The 24,745-nt window shown below is 38.6% G+C and overlaps 1 protein-coding gene across 3 annotated transcripts in view; it reads right to left on the bottom strand.

The window, feature by feature from the left end:
• Positions 1–2,737: 2,737 nt before the first annotated feature.
• LOC136262087 (serine/threonine-protein kinase PLK4-like) overlaps positions 2,738–24,745 on the bottom strand; it is a 35,004-nt gene continuing 12,996 nt past the window's right edge. For 2 of the 3 annotated variants that reach the window (XM_066056234.1, XM_066056235.1), the window contains 7 exons: positions 13,354–13,452; positions 9,434–9,604; positions 9,015–9,128; positions 8,616–8,774; positions 6,140–6,292; positions 2,979–4,022; positions 2,738–2,925 (listed from right to left, as the gene is read on the bottom strand). In XM_066056234.1, coding sequence (XP_065912306.1) covers positions 2,890–2,925; positions 2,979–4,022; positions 6,140–6,292; positions 8,616–8,774; positions 9,015–9,128; positions 9,434–9,604; positions 13,354–13,452 — 1,776 coding nt within the window. In that variant the 3' untranslated portion in view covers positions 2,738–2,889. The remainder of the gene's footprint in view (positions 2,926–2,978; positions 4,023–6,139; positions 6,293–8,615; positions 8,775–9,014; positions 9,129–9,433; positions 9,605–13,353; positions 13,453–24,745) is intronic. The other variant, XM_066056236.1, reaches the window with a different exon arrangement.

Raw genomic sequence — 24,745 nt, forward strand, 5'->3', positions numbered from 1 at the left:
TCCATAAACTCCTCGCTACTAGAATCAAGTAGAGCACTGTTTTGAGTTTGAAGATAAGAAGATTAACGCTGTGTTTGCTGCTGCTGCTGCTGCTGCTGCTGCTGCTGCTGCTGCTGCTGCTTGCTGGTTATTAAGTCTGAATCATTAAAATCATTAAGTCTGAATCATTGTGGCAAATTATGTAGACCCCTTTCTCGTACTATATCTATATTTGTATGGCATTTTCTGGTACAAACTAAGTGATGATGGTACATGCAGAGTGGACCAAAATATGGGTGATGACATTGACCCTTTTCTATGAGTATAATTATGTGTTTGAGGCTTATATTACATGAAAAGAGGTGGTCTTCATATAGGGTGACCTTGAAGTGGTCGTATCAATTGGACCATCAAGTGTGCCTTAGCTACCTTTAGAATGTGGTCTTTGTACAGGGGTGGTCTTTGTTAAAAGGTGGTCTTAAGTGGTGACCACAAAGTGAGGTGGATACACACATAGAATGATTTGACCATTTCTGTTTTCCATTTTCATATCCGTTTCCATTTTCACTGTTTCCAATTGCCCAAAGTCACTGGTATGATTAGCAAAGCTATTGGGTAAATAACAGCAGATAATAGCTACACCCAGCGTAGCTGCTGCTAGGGTAATAATTACAATCCAGTGGCGGATACAGGGGGTTGCAATGGTTTCAGCTGGAACACCCTCTGAACATAGTCTTCAACTTTTGGTCTTCGATTTACAGATAGACTGAAGTTGAGTGGAACTTGAAACTCCCTCTGAAAATTTCTATAGATCTGCCACTGCAATCAGAAAATTTTCATGTTTTTGATAATTCCATATGTAAATACATGTAAAAGACACTAAGTCACCAGTGACATAGCCAGAAAAAAAGTTTTACAGAGGCGAAGTTTATACATTGACCTATATTTGAGAGGGTCTGCTTCTGATTCAACTGATTCACACTTTAAAGCGTGGGTGGTATTTGTGGGTTGTCTCTCTGGTTTGATGGAAGAAACTGTTTCAGGAGACTCTGAGCATTTTTCTACATGTCATAAGCAATGCTCCAGCTTAGTTAATAGTACAGTATACCATGCTTCAATTATTAGACTAGTACTCAACACAAAAAAAACTGACTTACTCCAGAGATATTTTGAGTGGTCAGGCCATCCATGGACTGCAAAGGTCATAATCATGCACACTTGCACTATACTTTTTGTTGATCTGATGTGATATTTAAGTCTCTTTTAGCTATGTGATACTCAACTGCATGTGCTAAGCATGTAAAGCTAAGAACTCTGGGGGCATGCTTCCTCAAGGAAAATTTTGAAAATATATGTTATGCTTTGAAATAGCAAGTGGAGGCTATTTTTTGATTGTAACTGCTAATGCATGATATGCATTATCAATTAACTCAATGCAATGCCATGCAGATGATCCACTGGAACTTTTGAAAAGCAATTTAAAGACAATTAACATAAAAATGTAAATGATTTAGACCAAATTGTGTAATGAGAACAGTGGCTATAATCTGTAGTGAATGCTCTATTAGAGTATCTTGATCTTTTTACAAATTCAAGTAGCTGAAAAGTGGTCCAGTCAATGCCAGATCATGTCATCGTGGGCTCCAGCCCTGCTTAGTACTACAGCCATAGATTCTATTATGTGTGGTACAGTAATGCTGTAACTTTTGAGTAGAAAATATGGGTTGACAAATATCAGGCCTGCTCAGCCTGTTGTTGAGCATTTTTACTGAGGCAATTGCCTCAATGGTAGCTACACCACTGAGTCACAAACCAGGACATAGTAATATATAGGTTTTGATTCTCTCATACTTAGCTGTATCACTCATTAACAAATGGCAAAAGAACTGGAAGAATTTTCCTATCATGGACCAGTGATTTTAATAATACCAGTTGACACGTGCTATAAAAATGTGTTCAGGAGAGTCATAAGAAATGGCAATACCATAAAATGTGAAAGTTTTCATACACACTTTAGTTGGCCTGGGCCAATACAATACATGGTATATAAATATTGAGCAGTATAACTTTTCATATGATGGGGTAAAGTGCTATTAAAGGTTCATTGTGTTGTTCCATCACCAAACAAGTATAATTGAGAGTCCATAAGCACTGCTCCTTGTAGAATCTACATACTGGGATGTAAAGTTTATTTCTTCACTATATATGGCTGACATGCTTAGGAGGAAAAAGAAGTTCTTAAGATACTCATGCTGTGGCATCAAATGGGATTTACACACAATGTCAGCATAGAAGGATCTTTGATTCCAATAAAACTATTTAAAAACCACCTGTTTGTAATACTTATTTCCTTAACACGTGTAAATGCAGTATTTTGTAAAGTAGTCAACCTGTCTGCTAGTTAACTATTGATTTCAGAACTCTGACAACATTGAACTAACTCCCAGTGCCTGTGAAAAGGTATATAGAATGATATAGACAAACTGTCTTTTACATTGCAGAGGAATTTTGTATCCTACTAGTCTATAGCATAATATTATGAATTTGGTAAATCACTGAAAAGAAAAATATTCAGAAATTAGTGATGATACTGCCCTAGTTGGTTAGTACTTTCAAGTTCAAACATAAGCTCAATTTAAGTTTGCGTGACCAAACTAAGTAAGGTCACATGCACTTGTATACATCCCCTTCAACACATTGCACATCATTCTTTGCTAACATGCACACTGGTTGATTCACACTGGTTGATTCACACTGGTTGATTCAGCATTTGTTATGTACAAGTCATGTATAAGCAGTATTAATGCACATTAATTAACTGATTATGTAATGTCTTGTACATATAAGATAAAGACCAGAAATCATCGGTAGTTATACATTAACAATGAGTCGGAGTAGTATCAGATGATGTTACTTAGTTTGATGAGGTAATGATCTACTCAGGTACTACATTTGAAATTACAGTAAATGGCAACGCATGAAATCAAGTGATGACTAACCTCTTTATAGCAGCCAATCTGATGTTTCAGCACTGCATGTGGCAATTCATTACTAGCAATTGGTTCTTTAAGCTGTTTAATGATTCTTTCTTTAGCAGTTAGATCAGATTCCAATTGTTCAATTTTTCTTGATAGCTCAGGGTGTACCATAGAATGAACTTCAGTAGCACTAGAACAATTGGTAGCTAGAGAGCCAGCTAGTTCTGTACAAATCTCAGAAACGGGAGGTCGTGTACCTGGTGTGTTGTTTAAGCACTTTTGAATTAGTGGCCTACATGACACTGCAGAAGATGGAATGGCCACAAAATAATTCTCTCTTCTTTGCACCTCCGAAAGAGCCTTCATTTCCTGTGTAATTGAATCAGTTATTACCTGATCTGCTGGTACAGGGTACATGTGAGTCAAGGTGTGAATCATCACACAGCCTAGAGAGAACACATCAACAGGTTTACCATAATGTGGTGAACTGGACACAGCTTCAGGAGGCATAAATACTCTTGTACCAGGGTTTGCTGTCTGTGACATTTTATCATCAGCAGTGATAAACTTTGCCACACCAAGATCAGATATTTTAGCTGTAAGGAATTTGGTCAATAAGATGTTATTTGAAGACAAGTCTCTATGCACAACATTGTGCGCATGAAGATATTGGAGACCATGAGACACGTCTAATAGAAGTGAAAACTTGACAGAAAGGCTAACTTCTTTTTGTTGGTGCTTTTCTAAAAACTGAAATAAGCTGCAATTCATCTTCTCCATCACAAGCCATGGTAGTTTAACATCTTCGCTGGGGTAGTGGATACCTAGGAACTGAACTATGTTGGGATGTACCAGTTTACTACAGTTAACACATTCTTCATAAAACTTTTTCCTCAACACCTCCAAATTTCCACACTCTATAAGAATCTTGTGGATATCTTTGGCAGCACAAGTTGTTCCATGTACACACACTTCCTTTACGACTCCATATGAACCTCGACCAATTTCTTTATCCAAATCATCAACTCCAGTCAACTCCTTTACATTCTCCAGTGGGTCAACCCTCTATAATAATGTATAAAAAATATTAATTTAAAAATACAGTAGAAAACCACATAAGTGTTAAAAGCTAGTAAGACAAGATTATATGTAACACTTTCACACCTCAGATCAAAGGAACTGCCTAGGCTACATTTTGTATGTAGCCCAGCTAGCTGGCTACATATGAAATGTAGCAGGACTACAACTAGGCTGTTTTGACAGCTAGACTATTTTGACATATAAGAAAGATCAGGGGTGAATGTGGTAATTACAACTATTATGCAATACTTTGAAGTTGTATTTAAATCCTTAAATCAATCAGTTTAAAGTCTTTGAAGTTACTTCATGTATTTGAGAGTACTTTTGATATACTTGAAAGTGCTTTTGATGTGGTTTGGTATAGTTTCAAAAAAGTTTAAACTATAGCACTAGCACTTACTATGTAAGGTTTTCAAAATGTTTAAGAAACCTATATCACCAAGAGATAGTTTTATTGTGGGATTCAGTTTGTCTCAATTGAGAGCCACAGTAGACTCAATTGTGAGCCACATGAAACCCACAATGTAAAGTGCATCTTGGCTTTATATACATTTTAGTAGTTTCTAAAAGAAAGAAACTTAAAAACACAAATAGGCAGATCAAAGGAATAATACCTTTGATCTGGGAAGATCAAAGGAATAATTCCTTTAATCTTCCCAGATAAAAGGTATTATTCCTTTGATCTACCCATGCAAAGTGTTACATATTAGCTGTAACATGGGGCATTCAGGCTTTGCCTGATATGTATGCCCTCATGCCCGTGTTACAACTATTACATGAATGATGGTATTACAACATAACTCTGTAGGAAAATCCTTACATTGGCATGCACAACAATTCTTTTGTTCAATGCCAAAGTGGTGAGCTATGTTGTAATACCATCATTTATATAATTTTGTCTTTTTATCGCTTATATCCCCACTTAAATATACTAGTTTGCTTGTTTTTTTGTTGTAGCTACAGCTAATGATATGCATATGTGACTGTTTTATTAGAATATCGAACATGGTTGTTGTATTAGGGTGACTGCTTTATTAGAGTATCTGGAGTGGGGCACCTTGTAGCATGCCTTATTTTTCACTATGCTACCAATAAGAGGTAGTATGTCATGATCAGTCACTATAAGTACAGCTAGATCATTACGGGAATGTCTCTTGATTGTTATTTATCCAGCTAGATTGTAAGGGGCGTGTTGCTTGATTGCTATTGGTACAGCTAGTTGGTAAAGGGTCCTGTGTGTAGGTAGTAATAGGTAGTAATTTTTCTTGAGTGCTGCTTTAAATAATTTTGTGTGCCTAGTATGGAACAGACAATTAATACCTCAATACTGTTTCATTTTATGAAGAAGATGACCAAAAGATTAAGGGAAAACCAAGGTGCAGAGGGCAAACACTTGTCGGAACCTCAAAAGGCACATGCCACACGTGAGTAAGTATTGTGGAAAAAAACGGTAACTGTACAATGTGCTGTTTAGCCTCTAGCCTTGTGACTGTGGTTAGGTAGGTAAGTACCAAAAATTGGGTTTTGACATTTTGTAAAAATTCAAAGTGTGTGGAGTTTTGTTTTGATTCAATGCTATATTGGACATAAGACTATTCCATTAAGATACTTTTGCCATGCACTTCAGATATTTCTAGGGTGGTTTTAGAGGCAGCATTATGGCAGGCGCTGTTTATTATTGGGGCAACCCCTACTAAACAGTACTACTGATAGGATGCTGTGTACTAAATAACAATAGGAAAAAAAGCAAATTTCCAGAATGTTAAACATGGCATTCCTACCATATATTATACAATGCAATGCACACTGTGTGATAAGATTACTCTCCTAAACCTTAAAAATCTCTGAAGTGTTGTAAAAAGTGGCATGATTAAAACACTTGTAAATTCCATGAAATCGAATCTTTCAAGCATGCATATAAAACGAATCTAGTGGTTACAGTCATATTGGCATCAAGGCTATCAGCTTAAACAGAAGTGTTACATATTAGCTGTAACATAGGCACTCGTGATTTGCTTGATATGCATGCCTGCAGCCCTCGGGCTTTGGGAATACATATCAGGCAAATCACTTGTGCCCATGTTACAACTATAAAAGTGTACCTCCATATTGAGCTGCTCCAAATGTACTCTAGTCCTGTGCATTGTGTCTACTTCATCAGACAACTGTGATACTATCTCCTCTAATTGTGCAATCCTCTCATCTTTCTCATCACAACATTTCTGGAGTTGTTCTTCCCTGATGTTCATAGCTTTCTAAGGGTTATAATACGTTAAGGTTACGGGATACTGTAAATCCCACATGTACACTATCAATCATTTTTCATGATTAGGGACTTGATTTTTCTTAATGCATTGTTATCAAATATTTATGCATTCTTAACTTCTCATTAATCGACATGGAATTCAAATGTTGTTATGGAAACATGAGTTGTCCCCATGCCAATTAGTGAAAACTATGAACCAAAAATCAGACCAATGAAGAACCATGAGAACTTACTAACAATTCTAAGGTTTGAAGAACATCACTTGTGAGGGACTGACAAGAGGATTTGTGTATAATGTGTATAGTTGCTGAAATATGACTACAATATGGCCTAAAGCAAGACACTGTGATCACAAAATTAATTTTTAAATTGATATCACAAGCACTAGAAATATTATTTCTAACAAACGGCTCCGTCAGGACCTAGACAAGAAGCCAAACTAGTAGTCTGTTTATACAAAATGTTAACAACTAGTTTGACAGTCCTGATTTTTGGTTCAGGAAAATATCGCCATTAATCAGCAAAACTACGCATGTGCTTACAGGTGCGCCAGTTGCTAAGTGTGTTGTTTCTATGTTATCTTGTACTGTTACGTGTGTTTTCTTGTACCTTGTACCTGTCCAGTCAGCGAGCTATGATTCTCCCAACAATTTAACCCAGTTACCAGCTGATACTCAACACAACAACACCAAGCCCGCCTTAATTACGTAATAAAATTTTTGTTTGACAGTCGCTTAGTATCCCGTAACCTTAAGGATGGAAGACACTGATATAGTAGCTGCATGTATATTAAAATATACAACTATTTAAACACTAGTATATTAAAAATTATAAATTTAAAAATGAAATAGGGATCCAAGCAATAAAAAGTAGTGAAACAAGAGATTAATGATAGCATTACAGCATAGCTCGGTGGGAAAATCCCTACATTGGCATGTTATAAAAATCATTTTGTTCTATGCCAAGTAGAGATTTTCCCACCGAGCTACACTGTAATAACATCATTCATCTCTTGTTTCACTACTTTTTATGCTTGGATCCTTCCTTCATTTTAAAATCATATACTAGTTTGTTTGGTTACCTTGTTATAGCAGCATACAGCTATACACATGTGACTGTTCTATTAGGGTGACTGCTGTATTGAGTATCTTGAGTCAGCTTTTCACATACCAGGGTGTGTGGCATATTTTCATTGTGCTAGCATTATGAATACAGCTAGACGAATAATAACAGGGTGTGTAATTGTGAGCAAGTAAATGTTAAGAGGTGTGGTCTCAGGTGGTGCTTGATTGTTATCAAGACCGCATTAATAGGTACACCTGTATGGTCGAGCAGGTGGGGTATTGAACCTATCGCGAAGTTACTGGTATCTACCAAGCATAAATGCTTAAATAAGTTTGTGGCATCTGCTCAAGGAAAGTGTTGATAAGAAAAATTAACACCTCAAAATAGCTGAAAAAGGACAAAGACAACCTAATTGAAGATAAAAGGAAAGACAAGGTGTAGAGGGCACACACTTGTCAGAACCCCAAAAGGCGCATCCCACTGGTGAGTTTGTTATTGTGGCGTGAAATGGTGGCTGTGTGCTGCTTCATTTGGCCTCCAGCCTTGCGACTGTTGTCAGGCAGGCAGGGAGTCAGATGAAAATTTAATTCTTTTAAATTCTATATCCAGCAGCCTGTAAGTGTTTTCTTGTTTTAATGCTGTATTTAGATGAACTAATATGTGACTTTTGTTGCATAAGATGTTTCTAGGATGATTTTTAAAGGTGGAATTTTAGGCGGTGCATGTCATTTTGGGGGAATCCCTACTTGAACAGTACTACCGTACTGTTTGATACATGAACATTATGCATGTGAAAAATGTGTAACAATAATAATTATATTAAAACATAAATACATAGAATTTATTGGTGTGTAGCTCAGTACATTGCTTGAGTATACATAGCTGGAAACCTTTGAGGGGAAACAGTGAATTTACTACATTAGGATTTTATAAATTTGTTTTTAGCTCATTCACTGAACTTGCCAAGTCTTACCATACAAAGAAGGGTAGAAATGCAAGCATGAAGGTACAATATAACATTAGCAATAAGAAACAATATGTAATTTTTAAAGTATACAACAAACATCTAGCTAGAAAGAACATTATAAGGCACACAAGACAGTCAAATGCAGCATGGCCCAAGTATCACACCCAATCTGGAAGGCCAAAATGTTATAGCTATGTAGGAGTGAGTGCATAATCAGTCTGGAACCTGAATGACACTCCCATTGAAACAATATACAGCATAAACACATATAACTACACACCTCCATATGATGTAGAGTTTCTTTACTACTCCTTACAATAGTTTGTTCAGACTCTAAGGCTTGCTTTAATGTAAACTCCAAGTCCTCTAACTTAATAGCCTGATCACTGATAATCCTCTCCATAACGCTGACTTTTCCTTCTTTTCCATGATCTTTAATCTGAGTGTGAAGTAATCAGGTGATGCTTCGTTAAGCAGGATGACATGTATGTAAGATTTTAAAACTATTGAGAGATTATTTTTATGTTTTTAAGACTTACAAACTTTATCCCCAAGGCAAAGGCCCACCCTCCATTGTGACAAAAAATTCAATATTGCATTTGCATGCTCAAACCTAGAAACTTTATTGCTAAGAACAGAACATAGATCATGACCTACATGAAGTTACAAACATACAAACCTGATTTTGGTAACTGATCAATTGCTTCTTAAAGTTCTCTTGCATGCTATTAATTCGCTTATCAAATTTTGTATTTAGGTTCCGGACTGCACCTTCTATACTGACCTTCACACTCTATAGAATTACAGAGATACACGTATTCACACATCTATAGTACAGACAAACGACTAGTCAAACCGAAAAGTGATGAAGTTATCTATCTGATGAACTGCTAAACTTAAAAAATTGTTAAATTACACACTACAGTACATCTTTATTGTAGCTACCTGTTCCATGAATTAAGGTTGAACCATCAGTGATATTATGTATTCTAATTTAATACTTATAATACAATGCATTAATGGCTTCATCGTATACTGAACTGAATATTCAAGGTTAGTTTTCAAAAAAGTTAAGGAATAACTGGCACTACTGCTTACTCTTCCCCCCTGTATGTTTTTAGCAACTGCTACTGACAACTGCTTATTTTCTTCTTTCAATTGTGTAATCGTCATTTCTGATTGTGTCAAGGATCTCTTCAGTGACTTCAGCTTTTCCTTGTACTCTATCCTTAAGTCTTCCATCTCTCCATCTTTCTGACATAAGGTGTCCTGTGGATGTACATGCACAAGTAATTTCAAATATTGAAATGATCCTTTAATTGCACATGGTTCTGAATTTGTACATGGCATTGGTTAGTTAGCTGGTTAAGTCAGACAGTAAAAAATTCTGCTACATAAAAGAAAAGTCTCATCAGAAGTGTTTCATTTCACACTGAAGGCACATCTGAGGTTGACCATACCTGACCAGTTATATGCAAACCTTCATGTTCCTTATTATACAATACTACCATACTTGCATGATGGAGTACACTGAAATCTTCAATCAGAATGATCGATCAAATTACATTCTGACTGTTTCATTAGAGTATATTAATGCAAGGGTGACCAATCAGCTAGCATATCCTAAACAAAAATTTGGAAGATAATTAATTTACTATGATTGGCCATGGCTCACATCTATCACAACCATATCATATGCAGAGCACCAACCAAGACACACAATAGTGTATTGTGTGGCCAAGTACAGCTATTGCAGAAGCACAACAGCCAAGCAGTCAAGCCTCTGTTATACAGGAATTGAGAAAGTATTTTCATGCATCTGTATTTCAACAGTGCCTGAATGAAAACTAGCCATTTTTGTTGCTTCAAAGAAGTGCTTCAAAGAAATGCTTCAAAGAAGGATACCTTCTATTCTAGATTTCAGCTGGATCCGCTTAGCCATCAGCGAGATAGGTGCCTTCAAAGTATTTTGTATTTCTCTTTATTTTCCTCTTCTTTTTGGAACACTTTTAAAACATGCTAAACTTTGCAGATGCTCTGGTAAATTTTCTTCATAATATGAACATATTACAGTGCATTAATTTACAATACAATCTTCATACAGAGTTATTTGCAATTTTAAAATGTCACAAATGTAATTTGTTGGCATGCCTACAGGTTATTATTTGCAACAAACTACATAACTGTGCAATCATTACAGTCACTTCAATTACAGAAGTGATAGTAAAGTAATTATATAGTGGAGTGAAAAAATCATTCACTTATCTATAATAAGAACCAAACTAGGTACAACACTTACTTGATTCATTCCATTTCATATAGATATGGTGGTATAATAATTAATCAAAGAACAAGACAAATGAAACCAGTAGAAAATGTATTTGAAAGCTAAAAAAGCACTTCATAGCCAAGCAAAGGATGGTCAGATCCAAAAGCTGATCAAGGGAGGTGTCCATCCACTCCAAGACTATAGGTTGTAATCTTTAAAAAAGCACAACAGACTATGTGATGTATCAGTATAGATGCGCAACATATTTTTTCTATTGGATTGTGCCTGTACTATTACACTAAAATATTGCCACCTTTAGAGGAGCAACTAAAACACTTTAATTTACCAGGTTTTGAAAGATCTTCAGTAATTATTGCAATTAATTAAGTTCAAAATAATTTTGAATTCACTTGTATGATTTCCCAACTGGTTAGAATTGGTTTTATAACCTATGTTACAATTACCAAAATGCATGAATTTGTGATGTGGCATATCGCAAATCGTTCAACTTCCACAGAAACTTTTGTGCTTTATCAGCGGGTGAACAATTTTTGCAAATTATGTCACTTAGAAAAGCAGCCTAGCATTATTTTATACATACACTTGTAGTATAGTGCATGAGCAGATCAAAGGCTGCTGCCATGCAGTGTTACAAATCAGTTTAGTGACGGATCCAAGATCCTCACTCTTCCAAAAACTAGAATACAAGATCAAGGTACTCTAATAGAGCAGTCTGTCAAATACCCTCATAGAACAATCACGGCAATCCTCCACAGTTACTGTATGAAAATTGGCATCTGCAACACTATCCCATGGGCACAGTTAGCCTGCTAGGAATATTGTGCAAATGAAATGAATTTTTGTATGCCATTTATAGGCTTGTAACTGAACTACTTATCACTGTCATTGATCACTCTTAGTCTAGAAAACATAATTTAGTAGTAAGATTTAAATATTTGTCCAAAAAAACTGTTCCATATTAAAAATTTCAGTCTAGAAACATACTAATACATTTAGCAGAGAGCTGTGCCCCCAGACCCCTTTCTCCACATAAAAGGTGCACCCACTCTTGCCAAACCCTGGTTTTCCCCCTGAAATTATACAAATGGTTGTAACATAGCTAAGCACCAACAGAAGCCAGCCAAGAGCTTGTTGACTCAGACTTCATGCATATAACATTAACTAACTTTAATTTCCTGTCTTTGTCTCATTGTGTCGCTTGTGTATTCCATGTTGTACTTTTACCATTTTAATCAGTTGTGCTCATATCTACTACAGTGGTTGTAGCTAGACAGCGGACTCTCTAAGGCAAGTAATCCTTGCCCGAGTAGCCCAGTTACCATCCTCAACCGCTACAGGACCTTCATTTAGCTACAGAGTCTGGCCACTAGTTAGTTCAAAGGCATCGACCACCACATGAAGTCACAATACAAGGGAATGAATTTACCAATATCACTCTGCAATGAATATCCACAGTTTTACACTTACTCATCTGAATGAATGGGTAATAGCAAGAGTCCATAATACTCGTCTCTCTTATTATGGACTCTTGGTAATAGTGCATGTATAATATTATGCTAGAGTTGAGATCAGTTATTAAGTGAGGCCAATGATTTTGTTGTCTTTTTTTGTGGATTGTGCACAAGTGTAAACCCTATAATTGAGTATTGGTTAAAAAATATATTGGTTAGCCAAAATGTGTGAATCACTACTAGTGCTGAGCGATAATATCGATAGTTCGATACTCGCGATCAAAAAATCATTATCGCGATATGATAATTACAGCTCACTATCGCGATATTGCTGTAAGATTACTAGAAACATTTTTTGTAACTCTTTAGGCTTACTTATTTGCGAAAAGTTTGGTTGCAAGGCTATAACAAGCTGCGTATATTTATTGACCACCCACGCAATTAGTCGATCGCTTTGTGAAGGGTCTAGAATTCCACTAAAAATGCTGCTTGAGAAGCTGGCTTAGCTGTTTATAACTACTTGGCTTGCTTTATCATGGAAAAATTTGGCTGTAACAAAAATTGTAGAAATATCGGCCGCCCACACAATTAATTACCTAATTGATGCACTTACAAGAAAATTAAGCAAATAGTAATCAGTGATAGTGTTAATTATGCTTAACATGCATTGAATACTTGGAACTTGACTGAAGATCATTCAAAATGTAATTATCGTGATATTATCGTATCGTGAATAATATCTATCGTGATAGTGAATTTTCTACTATCGCTCAGCTCTAATCACTACAACTCTAATATTACGCATTTTGGATAGGTGTGAACTGCCAGTATAATCATTAAATTTTAAAATGCATGACTCGAGAAGGATACTGTACTAAAACCTGCAAACAGAGGAAGTCAGAGTCAAGAATTCCTTTGGTTGGCTATGGGCATACATATGTACTCATCTACCTCACACACACACACACACACACACACACACACACACACACACACACACACACACACACACACACACACACACACACACACGCACACGCACATACACACACGCACACAAACACAAACACGGCACACACACACGCTCACACGTACACACACACTCACAATCATGAATCGTGTAAGATTGCAAAAGTTATTTGTTACAACAGTGGGACCTTTAGATTACCTACACACCACAATAATTACTCTATCAGAAAAATTGGAATTTTAAAGATCACATATCACAAAACTTTAGTAGTGACCCATATCTACTGTATATGTATGGATATGCATACCATGGCAGATTTCATTTCTCGAGAAAGTTGACTTGTAAATTTTCTCAAAGATTTGTTCTCAATTTCCATTCTTAGATGATCCTCTTTTTCTACAACAACCTGTGAGTAGTATGTACTTATGATACACAGTACATAACGGCTACATGTAGTTAGGGACCCGCCGATTATGCTGGCATAATAATGAGCATAATAGGTGCCTGAAAGCATTGAGCATAATGCTAGCATAATAGGAAGAAAATTTGTGCAATGCTATAAATTCTTGCTTATCAAAATACATATCCAACAAAAAGATCGATATACTCTAATAGAACAGTCAGTAACTCTAATAAAATTATCAGGTAGCTGACTGTTCTATTAGAGTATATCGATCTTTTCTGTGACATGCATTTTGACAAGCAAGGATTTACAGTCTGTGCTTCAACCACTTACTGCTTTTCCATGAAGTGCACAAAACATGGGAACTGAGGTAAAAATATTGAGCATAATTTGAGCATAATAGGTAAATATTGAGCATTAATTTAAGCATAATAGGTAAATTTTTGAGCAGTGCAGCATAGCATAATAGGTAAAATAATGAGCATAATCGGCGGGTCCCTACATGTAGTAAAGGTTTTCCACCACAAAAAAAAATCTGATTATTGATAAGTCATGCAGTTGGAGATAGAGAAGGACATACAGCATACAAGGCATCCAGAGGTATATCCAAAAATTTTCCTAGGTAGCTTCCAGATTTGGTAGTGTGGATTTATACCCAAGGCTTATAAGTATAGGGATCTGGGGGCACAGCCCCAAGCCACTGACATTAAAATGCTTCAAAGATTCGTGATAAACTATTTTAGTACATGATTGGTTCCCTTTAAGTGTGAGTTTATGGCTGGTCAGATAATGTTGTGACCCAAATATATATCCAAAATCTCTAATCTAATGTTAAAAAATTTACAACTTAGGGGTGGTCCACAATTTTCTGCTTTTTCGCGAGCGTACAAAGAGTACTCTTTTTTCTAACCCCCTCCCCCCAACCCAAGTGTACTGTATAAATGTTGACATATGGATGTATTGTATAGCAGAACAAACACATGGATACTTTTTTAATATTGCAAATTCATGTTTGGTATTTGTTTTGTCTTTTAGGCATCTTATCATTTTGATGCTTTAGAAGCTGATACCCTGAAAGAAACATTCCTACACACAGCAGGCATTAGTACCTGATGCACATTTACAAATGTGTACATACACATCATAAAAACAGTTCTTGGCTATCTTCAACGTGTTCATACAAAACCATCCCAACACTGGCAGTAGCAACAGTAGTACTAGTTTGTTGGGTATTCACCATAGTCTGAGGTGGACTGGAGTTAGGAGATGTGGGTACATTCTGCAGAGACAGGTTTTCTCTATAGGCAACCCACAACTACTGTACCACAACTATGTAGTGTAAACAAATTAGTACCCACATAATCCAGCCAGCCTCCCATACCCAACAGTATTCCTAAACCCACAACAACACCTTCTGCAGGTAGAAAACAAAAGCAACAAGCAGTGTAGCTACAAGCTATTCAGTTGTAACCGTTTATCAGTGTTAATTGCTAGGCTAAGACTAAAGAGAAAGAAAAGTAAGTGCTGTTATAAAAGTATATAAAGCCTGTAGTACGTGTTATCACGCTGATAACCGTCTTACCTGTAGATTCAATGAGCTTTATTTTTCCTTTAGCTTATAAAGCTTCTTTTCATTAGTAGCTAACCCTAGCTATGCTATTTTCCAGAGTTCGCCAAAGCACAATTTCGTCCAATCATGTGTTGGCTTGGGCCCATGCATTAACAGCATCAGTTCGTTTTAGTCCACCATTTATAATTGGACACTGAATAAGTAGCAGTAGAGGTTTACTACTAGAGCCTTATCATTACATTCGGATTTCTTGCCAACCCATGTGATCGACATTTTAAAATGCATACATGGGATTTTACCCCCTCCCCCCTAGTGTATGTTTTGTACGCTTGCGAAAAAGCAGAAAATTGTGGACCACCCCTTAGCTACTAAATTATTCAAATTTCAAAGTTGTCTCACACTTTATATCAAACAGTACAGTGGTACTGTTAAAGTGGGATCCCCCCAAAAATGACGTGCGCCACCTAAAATTCCGCCTTTAAAAATCATCCTAGAAACATCTTCTGCGACCAAAATCACCTTAACGAGAATACCAGTCCATCTAACAACAAATATAGCATCAAACACAAGAAAACACATGTAACAGATCTTTTGTAATCTATATTTTTGTATAATTAACACCTTTTATGTAGGCAATTTACATAAGATAGTAATGATTAGTAATTGTACCCTTTGAAACAGTCTGTTGTGTGAATAGTGTATTACTGGTAGCTTGAGTACTATTGATCGTGAACCTGTTCCGTTACATTGGCGTAGTCGGCAGGATTAAGCCGGGGCCACACCAGTAGACTCGCGATTTACTAACTCAGAGTGAAAAAGCTGTGGTACTGTGGCATTGTCTCATTTTTAACGGTACCTGGAAAGGTTGAGTCTCGTATCATAGTGGCTTGTTGTTTCCGTTTATTTTATTACAGTTTTCACGTCGTTGGTGAGGAATTGGAGTGAGCGATGCAAAGTGACGGACGCCAGAGTGATCAAGATGAAGTCAGGAGTGTTGGGTCGGTTGAGAGACCACTTATTCTGCCTGAGGTATTTACCGGAGATGGAGATTTCTGTGAATGGATCCAGCACTTTGAGAGTATAGCAATTGGGACGACATTAGCAAGTTACAGTGGCTGCACGTGTGTGTCACCGGAAGAGCACGTGTGGCGCTCACCCGAGCTAAGTGTGTGTCTTACAAACAGGCCAAGGAAGCTCTACTGGAACGCTTTGAACCACCTAGTAAAAGGGAACTGTATAAGAATGAACTGCAGCTTCGTGTAAAACGAGAAACGGAAAGTTGGGGTGATTTTGTGGATGAGGTTGGTGTACTGACGGAGAAGGCGTACCCGGAACTACAAGAGGAAGCCAGGGAACAATTAACTTTGCGTCGTTACTTTGATCAGCTGCAAGACCCCAGAGTGGCCTTGGGAGTGAGGCAACGCCACCCAAAGACATTGTCAGAAGCCGTCACTGTGACTCTTGAACTTGAATCCTACCTACTTGCGACACCTGCACAACATCATGAAGGGCCACAGGAGCACAAAATTACACAACCTGATCTCTTTGCAATGCTTAATACATTAATGGAAAAGCTAAGAAGGTTAGAATGTGAAGTAAACCAGAGACCAAGTAACAGCAGAGAGAGGGACACATACCAACAAAAACAAAGGAGCAAACACCAGGAAGAAATCTTGGAAGAAAAAACTTCACCCAGGAGTCAGGTATGTGAGAGTAACTGTCCTTCACAAAATGATGATGTGTACACAATTGCTGTAAATAGTATATCTAACTATACTATGTGTGCACGTGTGTTTGGTAATGAGATATCATTCCTGGTGGATACTGGTGCAGCTGTGTCACTTGTGTCTAGAGAAGTGTGGGACCGCATTAAGCCAACTCCAGCTCCAAGAATGAATCCAGTTGGTCTGCGGCTGGTTGGCGTTGATGGTGCTCCCTTGCATGTACAGGGATCGGTAATAGTTGAGCTAAACATTTTGGGGCAAACATTCCAGCAAGAACTAGTAGTTGTCAATGCTCTAACATCAGAGGGCATCCTTGGGTTGAACTTCCTCGAAGCTAATGACTGTGTCTTGGATTTAGCACGAGGGGAACTCTATTCACATGGGGCACGAATATCTTTGCATGCAAAAAGATTGCATGAGAGTAGTATGGCTCGCGTAGAGGTTGTCATGCCAGAAACAGTTACAGTTGCTGCTGCCAGTGAAATTGAGATTATGGGAAGGTTGCCCCTGACCTGTGAAGGCACCTGGATGGTGGAAGACAAGCCAGTGAAAAAGTCCCCAGTACTTGTAGCCAGAGCCATTGTGAAACCTCAGAGTGGGCTTGTGCCTATCCGCATAATAAACCTCGATTGTAAACCTACCACTATACACAAGGGCACTAAAGTGGCACGTGCAGAGGCTATAGATGACATATGGGATGTATCATCAGTAGGCAAAACTAATGGTCCTGCTTGCACTGATGATGAGTGGAATGAAATACTAGGTGATGTCCTGGCTAAGGTGTCAGATGCCTTTTCTGAACACCAATTAACCCAATTAAGTGCACTGCTTACATCTTATTCACATGTGTTTGCTGTGAAATCTGGTAACCTAGGCCGAACAAATGTGTTGACCCATAGAATTGAGACGACAGGGAACCCTGTTCGTCAAGCAGTTAGAAGAGTCCCCTTGCCCCAAAGAGAGGAAGTTAAGAAGATGTTAGCAGAAATGCAAGAGAAAGACATCATTGCTCCATCAAAGAGCCCTTGGGCATCTCCTATCGTTCTGGTCCCAAAAAAGGATGGCTCCCTTCGCTTCTGTGTTGACTACCGTAAAGTGAACGAAATAACATGTAAGGATGCCTATCCTATACCAAGGATTGATGACACCCTTGACACACTGGCAGGTTGCAAATGCTTTTCCACTTTAGACTTAAAGAGTGGATACTGGCAAGTAGAAGTTGACCCACAGCACAGAGAAAAAACAGCTTTCTGTACACATGAAGGCCTGTTTCAATTTAAAGTAATGCCTTTCGGATTATGCAATGCACCTGCGACTTTCCAACGGCTTATGGATATGGTGCTAACTGGGCTTCAATGGAGCAGCTGCATAGTCTATATCGATGATATAATTGTGGTAGGAAGGACTTTTGAGGAACACCTGTGTAACTTGAAACATGTGTTTGAACGGATAGATAAGGCAGGACTTAAACTGCATGCAGACAAATGTCAGTTTCTGCAGCCCAAGGTTCGGTTCCTGGGACATGGTGTATCTGCAAAGGGTATTTCACCAGACCCATCAAAGACCAGTCAGGTGAAACAGTGGCCAACACCTACTTCAGTGAAGGAAACCCAACAATTTCTAGGATTGGCTAACTATTATAGAAGATTTATTGAAGATTTTGTTTCAATAGCATCACCATTACACAAGCTCACAGAGAAGAAATCTGATTTTCGATGGACAAGCCAATGTCAAGAAGCATTTGATTGTTTGAAAAGCCACTTGGTGTCAGCTCCCATCCTAACTTTACCCGACTGGTCTAAACCCTTCCTCCTGGATACCGATGCCAGCGATACAGGAATTGGAGCTGTCTTGTCACAGGTCCAAGATGGTCGGGAATGTGTGATAGCATATGCAAGTAGAAGCCTGACAAAACCAGAACGCAATTATTGTGTGACACGAAGAGAGCTTTTGGCAGTGATTACTTTTCTACAACACTTTCGTCCTTACCTTCTTGGAGCACCCTTCACAATATGTACAGACCATAGTGCACTCTCTTGGATACACAAGTTTAAGGAGCCAGAAGGTCAGATTGCTCGGTGGGTGCAGAAATTACAGGAGTATGAATTTACAATTATTCATCGCCCTGGTATCCGTCACCACAATGCTGATGCAATGTCTCGCATACCTTGCAAACAGTGCGGTATTGTTCCAGCTGATGAGGTTGTAGCTCTAGCTGCTGTGACAACCCCAAACTTAGCTTCACCTTGTGAATATTCCCCTGAAGAACTGCGAGCTTCCCAGTTGAATGACCCTTGTATTCGCTTAGTGTTGACTTCCAAAGAAGCTAACCAGTGTCCTAACAGATTACCAAAGACCAGCTCAGAGGACAAACGACTATGGCAGTTATGGGACCAACTTACTGTTGTTAACAGACTACTCTACAGAATATTTAAAGAACCAAAACAGAATCGACACTGGTTTCAACTAGTAGTCCCCCAAGAGCACCGATCTAGAATTTTGGCAGCACTACATGAAGGGGTGGTAGGAGGTCACTTAGGACAGGAGAAAACCTTCAGCAGGGTCAAAGAACGCTTTTACTGGCCCAAGTATTGGAATGATACTCGCAATTGGTGCCAAACCTGTGCTAGTTGTGCAACTAGAAAACCCACCCCTACCTCCAGAAGAGCACCGCTGGGAACTGTAGCAGCTCATCACCCTGGAGAGGTAATTGCTATGAATATTGTTGGACCATTCCCAGAGAGTGACAACAAAAATTCATATGTATTAGTCGTTGCAGATCTATTTACAAGATGGATGGAGGCATTCCCCATCCCAAACCACAGTTGCAGATAAATTAGTTAATGAAGTCTTTATGCGATTTGGTGTCCCCTGTCAACTACACTCAGACCAAGGACCACAGTTTGAATCAAAGTTGATAGCCGAAGTGTGCAAGCTGTTGGGAATTCAGAAGAGCAGAACTACACCATATCATCCTCAATGTGATGGTATGGTGGAGAGATTCAACAGGACCCTATTGAACATGCTGGCTACTCACTGTAAGAACAATCCCTGGAACTGGGAAGAACACTTGCAAAAAGTGTGTTTTGCATACAACACAAGCATTCACACGTCAACTGGCTACTCACCATATTACTTAATGTTCGGTCGTCAACCAGTTTTGCCTATTGATGTGCAGTATGGCACTACCCAGCCACACCAACAACCATCCGTAAATGAGTATGCAGCTGAGTTAGATCAAAGACTAACATCCGCATTCGAGCTTGCTCGCAGGACATCTGGAATTCAACATGAACGACAAAAGCAGTACTATGACACAAAGACACATGGTGAATCACATGCTGTAGGTGACTTGGTCTGGCTCCACAATCCCAAGGTGCCCAAAAACAGTAGTAAGAAACTGTTTCATCCATGGACTGGACCCTTCAAGGTAGTCAAAAAACTGTCTGAGTATACTTACAGGATACAAAAACAGGAGGGCCGTAGACTGAGGCAAGTAGTCCATTTTAATCGATTAAAACCATGCCCAAGAGATATCAGATTAGACAGCAGTAGTAATCAGCAAACCACAGATAAGGATGATGACACATCAGCACCAAGACATAATGATGTACCGTCAGCAGTTCCACCACCAATAGGGACTAATTTAGAAGTAGTGGATAATGATGAAGATGACTTTACTTCAGTGCATAACCAATGGAATGTGGGTGAAGCTCAGAACACTGACAATGTACACACTTCCACTGAGCTGAGACGTTATCCTACAAGGCAACACAGACCCCCAGCAAGATTCCAAGACTATGTAAGGTCATAAAGATGAGGACATCTTCTTAATAGGAGGGGGCAGTGTAACAGATCTTTTGTAATATACATTTTTGTATAATTAATTTATGTAGGCAATTTACATAAGATAGTAATGATTAGTAATTGTACCCTTTGAAACAGTCTGTTGTGTGAATAGTGTATTACTGGTAGCTTGAGTACTATTGATCGTGAACCTGTTCCGTTACACACATACAGGGGGCCAGGTATAGATTTTTTTAGTCACCAAAATTCACATTTTCATCTGCCTGCCTGCCTGCCTGCCTGCCTGCCTGCCTGCCTGCCTGCCTGCCTGCCTGCCTGCCTGCCTGCCTGCCTGCCTGCCTGCCTGCCTGCCTGCCTGCCTGCCTGCCTGCCTGCCTGCCTGCCTGCCTGCCTGCCTGCCTGCCTGCCTGCCTGCCTGCCTGCCTGCCTGCCTGCCTGCCTGCCTGCCTGCCTGCCTGCCTGCCTGCCTGCCTGCCTGCCTGCCTGCCTGCCTGCCTGCCTGCCTGCCTGCCTGCCTGCCTGCCTGCCTGCCTGCCTGCCTGCCTGCCTGCCTGCCTGCCTGCCTGCCTGCCTGCCTGCCTGCCTGCCTGCCTGCCTGCCTGACAACCGTCGCAAGGCTGGAGGCCAAACAAAGCAGCGCATGGCCACCATTTTACTCCACAATAACAAACTCACCAGAGGGATGTGCCTTTTGGGGTTCCAATGAGTACGTGCCCTCTGCACCTGTCTTTCCTTTTATTTTCAGTCTTCTTCCTTCTTCATGGAATGAAACCATATTGAGGTGTTAATTTTCCCTAACAACACTTTCCTTGAGCAGCATATTTAGATGCTGCAAACTTATTTAAGCGCTTATGCTCAGTAGATACCTGTAACTTCACGATAGGTTCAATACCACCACGCCTATTAACGTGATCTATCATAACAATCGAGCACCGAGACCACACCTCTTACAATCTATTTACTCAATCACAATGACACACCCCATTATCTGTATTCATATGAAATGGTGACACACTCCCTGGAAGGCTGACTTGAGATACTACGTATAATACAGCAGTCATCCTAATAGAACAGTCACACTTGTCTAGCTGTATACTATAACAAAAAATCAAATATTAAAAATTATTAATTTAAAAATGAAGAAGGGATCCAAGCAATAAAAGTAGTGAAACAAGAGATGAATGATGGTATTACAGCATAGCTCGGTGGGAAAATCCCTACTTTGGAATTGAACAAAATCATTGTTATAACATGCCAATGTAGGGATTTTCCCACTGAGCTATGCTGTAATACCATTATTCATCTCTTTTCTCACTAGTTTTTATCACTTGGATCCCTACTTCATTTTTAAATTAATAATTTTTAATACACTATCTAGGTATAGTATTCTGTGATTTGTGTAACAAGCAGGACCACAGGCAATTGACTTTTCTCACCTGTATGATTATTATTATCAAACAGTTTGGTAGTACTGTTTAGTAGAGTAAATGATGGGCACTGATAAAATTGCCATGTCTAAAAACCATTGCTGAAATGTCATAAGTGGTGAAAATCACCTTTATGGAATAGTCTTACTCCACTCAACATCAAATACAGTGCAAGTTACAGACAGCTGGACAGCTGAATATAGAATTATTTTAGAATCATCAAAAGAGTCTACCTACCTCACTGCCTGACTACAATCGCAAGGCTAAGGCCAAACGAAGTAGCGCACAACCACCATTTTTCCATTACTTTTTCATATTGACACTTTCCATGAAGAAGCATATTTAGATACATATCTGAGGCGCTCAACAGACGGTAGTATCCCTGGTAATATCAGGTAGCAGCTAAGCCAGGCTTATGATTGAAATGGGCCACATTCCCTTAAACACTAGTATTTTTAAAAAAATGTTAAAAGTAGGGATCTATGCAATAAATGTAGTGAGGCAAGAGATGAATTATGCGTGCTATTACAGCATAGCTCGATGGGAAAGTCCCTACTAAGTGCTTTGGCAATGAACAAAATAATTGTTATAGCTAATGTGCCAAAGCAGGGACTTTCCCATCGAGCTATGCTGTAATAGCATGTCTTGTTTCACTACTTTTATTGCATAGATCCCTACTTCATTAAGGGTGCTCTGTACAGTCCGCTTATATGGCTTCCCATGAAATTTAATTTGTTCTATAACTTACAAATGGTTTTAGCAAATGTGCTGTACTTTTTTACTGGACATAATCTAACACTAGTACACAGTTTAGTCCAAACCTAACTGCTAAATTTGCTTTAGAACATGAGTTACAGTTTTTCCCTTTATACTAGAACTAGTCCTACAGTTTATGCACAAGAGCCTTGATACTTTTATGATACACTATGCTAAACACCACAAACCATTGTGCGTTTTTATTTTTGTCTTTTAGCTTCTCAATCATCACATATTTATCTTTCGGGTTGACAGTCCCAGAGATCCTTTTTTTACTTCTACTTTATTCATCATCTGAACTTTCTATTTCAAAATGGCAAACGCTCTTCTTTGGTAAAATTACTAAAGTAGCTTGTGTGAAAATTTCATGTCTATTGGATTAAAAATGACAGAGTAGTTCTAATTTAAGTGATAGTGTGTAGAATAGCAAAATTCGTGTGCTTGTTGCTATGGGATACCTAATTTACAGGTACTAAAATGCGTCAACATGTCACAGACTACTTAAGTGACCACAATATTTCTTTTAGTGCAAAACAGACTATGTTTTGGGAAGCCTTGTATGAACTGTACAGAGCACCCTTAACAATACTAGTTTGTTTAGTTTTTTTTTGTTGTAGCACAGCTAGCTACAATGTAACTTGTGACTGTTCTATTAGAATTCCTTACATATCTGTTTTATTAGATTGACTGCTGTATTAGAGTATATCTCGAGTCAGCCAAGGGATGTGCAGCTAGCTAGACCAATAAGGGCTGGGGTGAGGCCATCTTGTTTACTGATAAGTACATAGCTAGAATGTTATGGGATACATGTGGTCTCCATACTCATCCACCTATATAGATCTTTATTTGATGGGTGTGGTTGCAAATCTATCGCGAACGGGGTCCCAATTGCTAAGTTGCAGATATCTAGCTAGTATATCTCTTCTGCAGTAGTGCCAGGACTGAAGCGCTTCTCAAATGCAGCTCTGGAATAATTTTATGGCGTCTAAATATGCTGCTGAAAGAAAGTGTTGATATGGAAAATTAACACCTCGATATGGTTTCGTTGGAAGCAGCCTGATTGAAGATAAAAGAAAAGACAAGGCGCAGAGGGCCTACACTCATTGGAACCCCAAAAGACACATCCCACTGGTGAGTTTGTTATTGTGGCGTACAATGGTGGTCATGCACTGCTTCGTTTGGTCTCTAGTCTTGCGACTGTGGTCAGGCAGTGAGGCAGTGAGACTAAATTTCGAAATTTAGTGATTTTATAAAATTTTATATCCAGTTACCTGTAAGTGTTTTGTTATATTTAATGCTGTATTATGTATTATATGGACTAGTACTATTCCGTAAAGGTGATTTTCGTCATGTAAAATGTCTCTAGAAAGATTTTTTAAGGTGGAATTTTGGGCGGAATGCAAATTTTTCAGGCCAATCATCATACTGTTTGATAAGGCCACTCCAAATAAATTCTTTGTTTCCCATCCACCGCCAGCATCTGGTTACTGCCAGCTCTAAATATTCCATTATTCCGTATTCTTCCATTATTTTCAGGTTATTCTTGCATACTGTACAAGCTCAGTAAAAGTGATCTAGTAACAGTGTCAGCTTACATGTCAGCAGTGCTATAAAGTTGTCACAAATTCACGTTTGTGTAATTTGAAAAGGAAGGTATAAGCTAAGCGTGTTTGTATGCAGCTTTTTATGGTTGTGCCAGGCAAATAATGGTTTGAAAAAGCAGCCAATTTTATAATGAAATAATGGAAATGGACTGCATGTAAATATTCCTGAGTCCAGGATGGGATACAGAGAATTAATTGGGAGTGGCCAAAGAATATGCATTGCTGAGGCCATGCCCCTCAATGGTCAAGCCCCATACCGTGCCCCCTAGCTTTATCTACTACGTAGCTGAATAGCGAAATCGAAATACAGCATTCACAGCCACACGTGTATTTTATAGCTATGTTCTAACAAAAAAGTTTATAAACTAGCATACAAAAAAAATAAGTAGGGTTCTAGCGATAAAAAGT

Source organism: Dysidea avara, chromosome 7 (assembly GCF_963678975.1).
Source record: "Dysidea avara chromosome 7, odDysAvar1.4, whole genome shotgun sequence".
Classification (NCBI taxonomy): Eukaryota; Metazoa; Porifera; class Demospongiae; order Dictyoceratida; family Dysideidae; genus Dysidea; species Dysidea avara.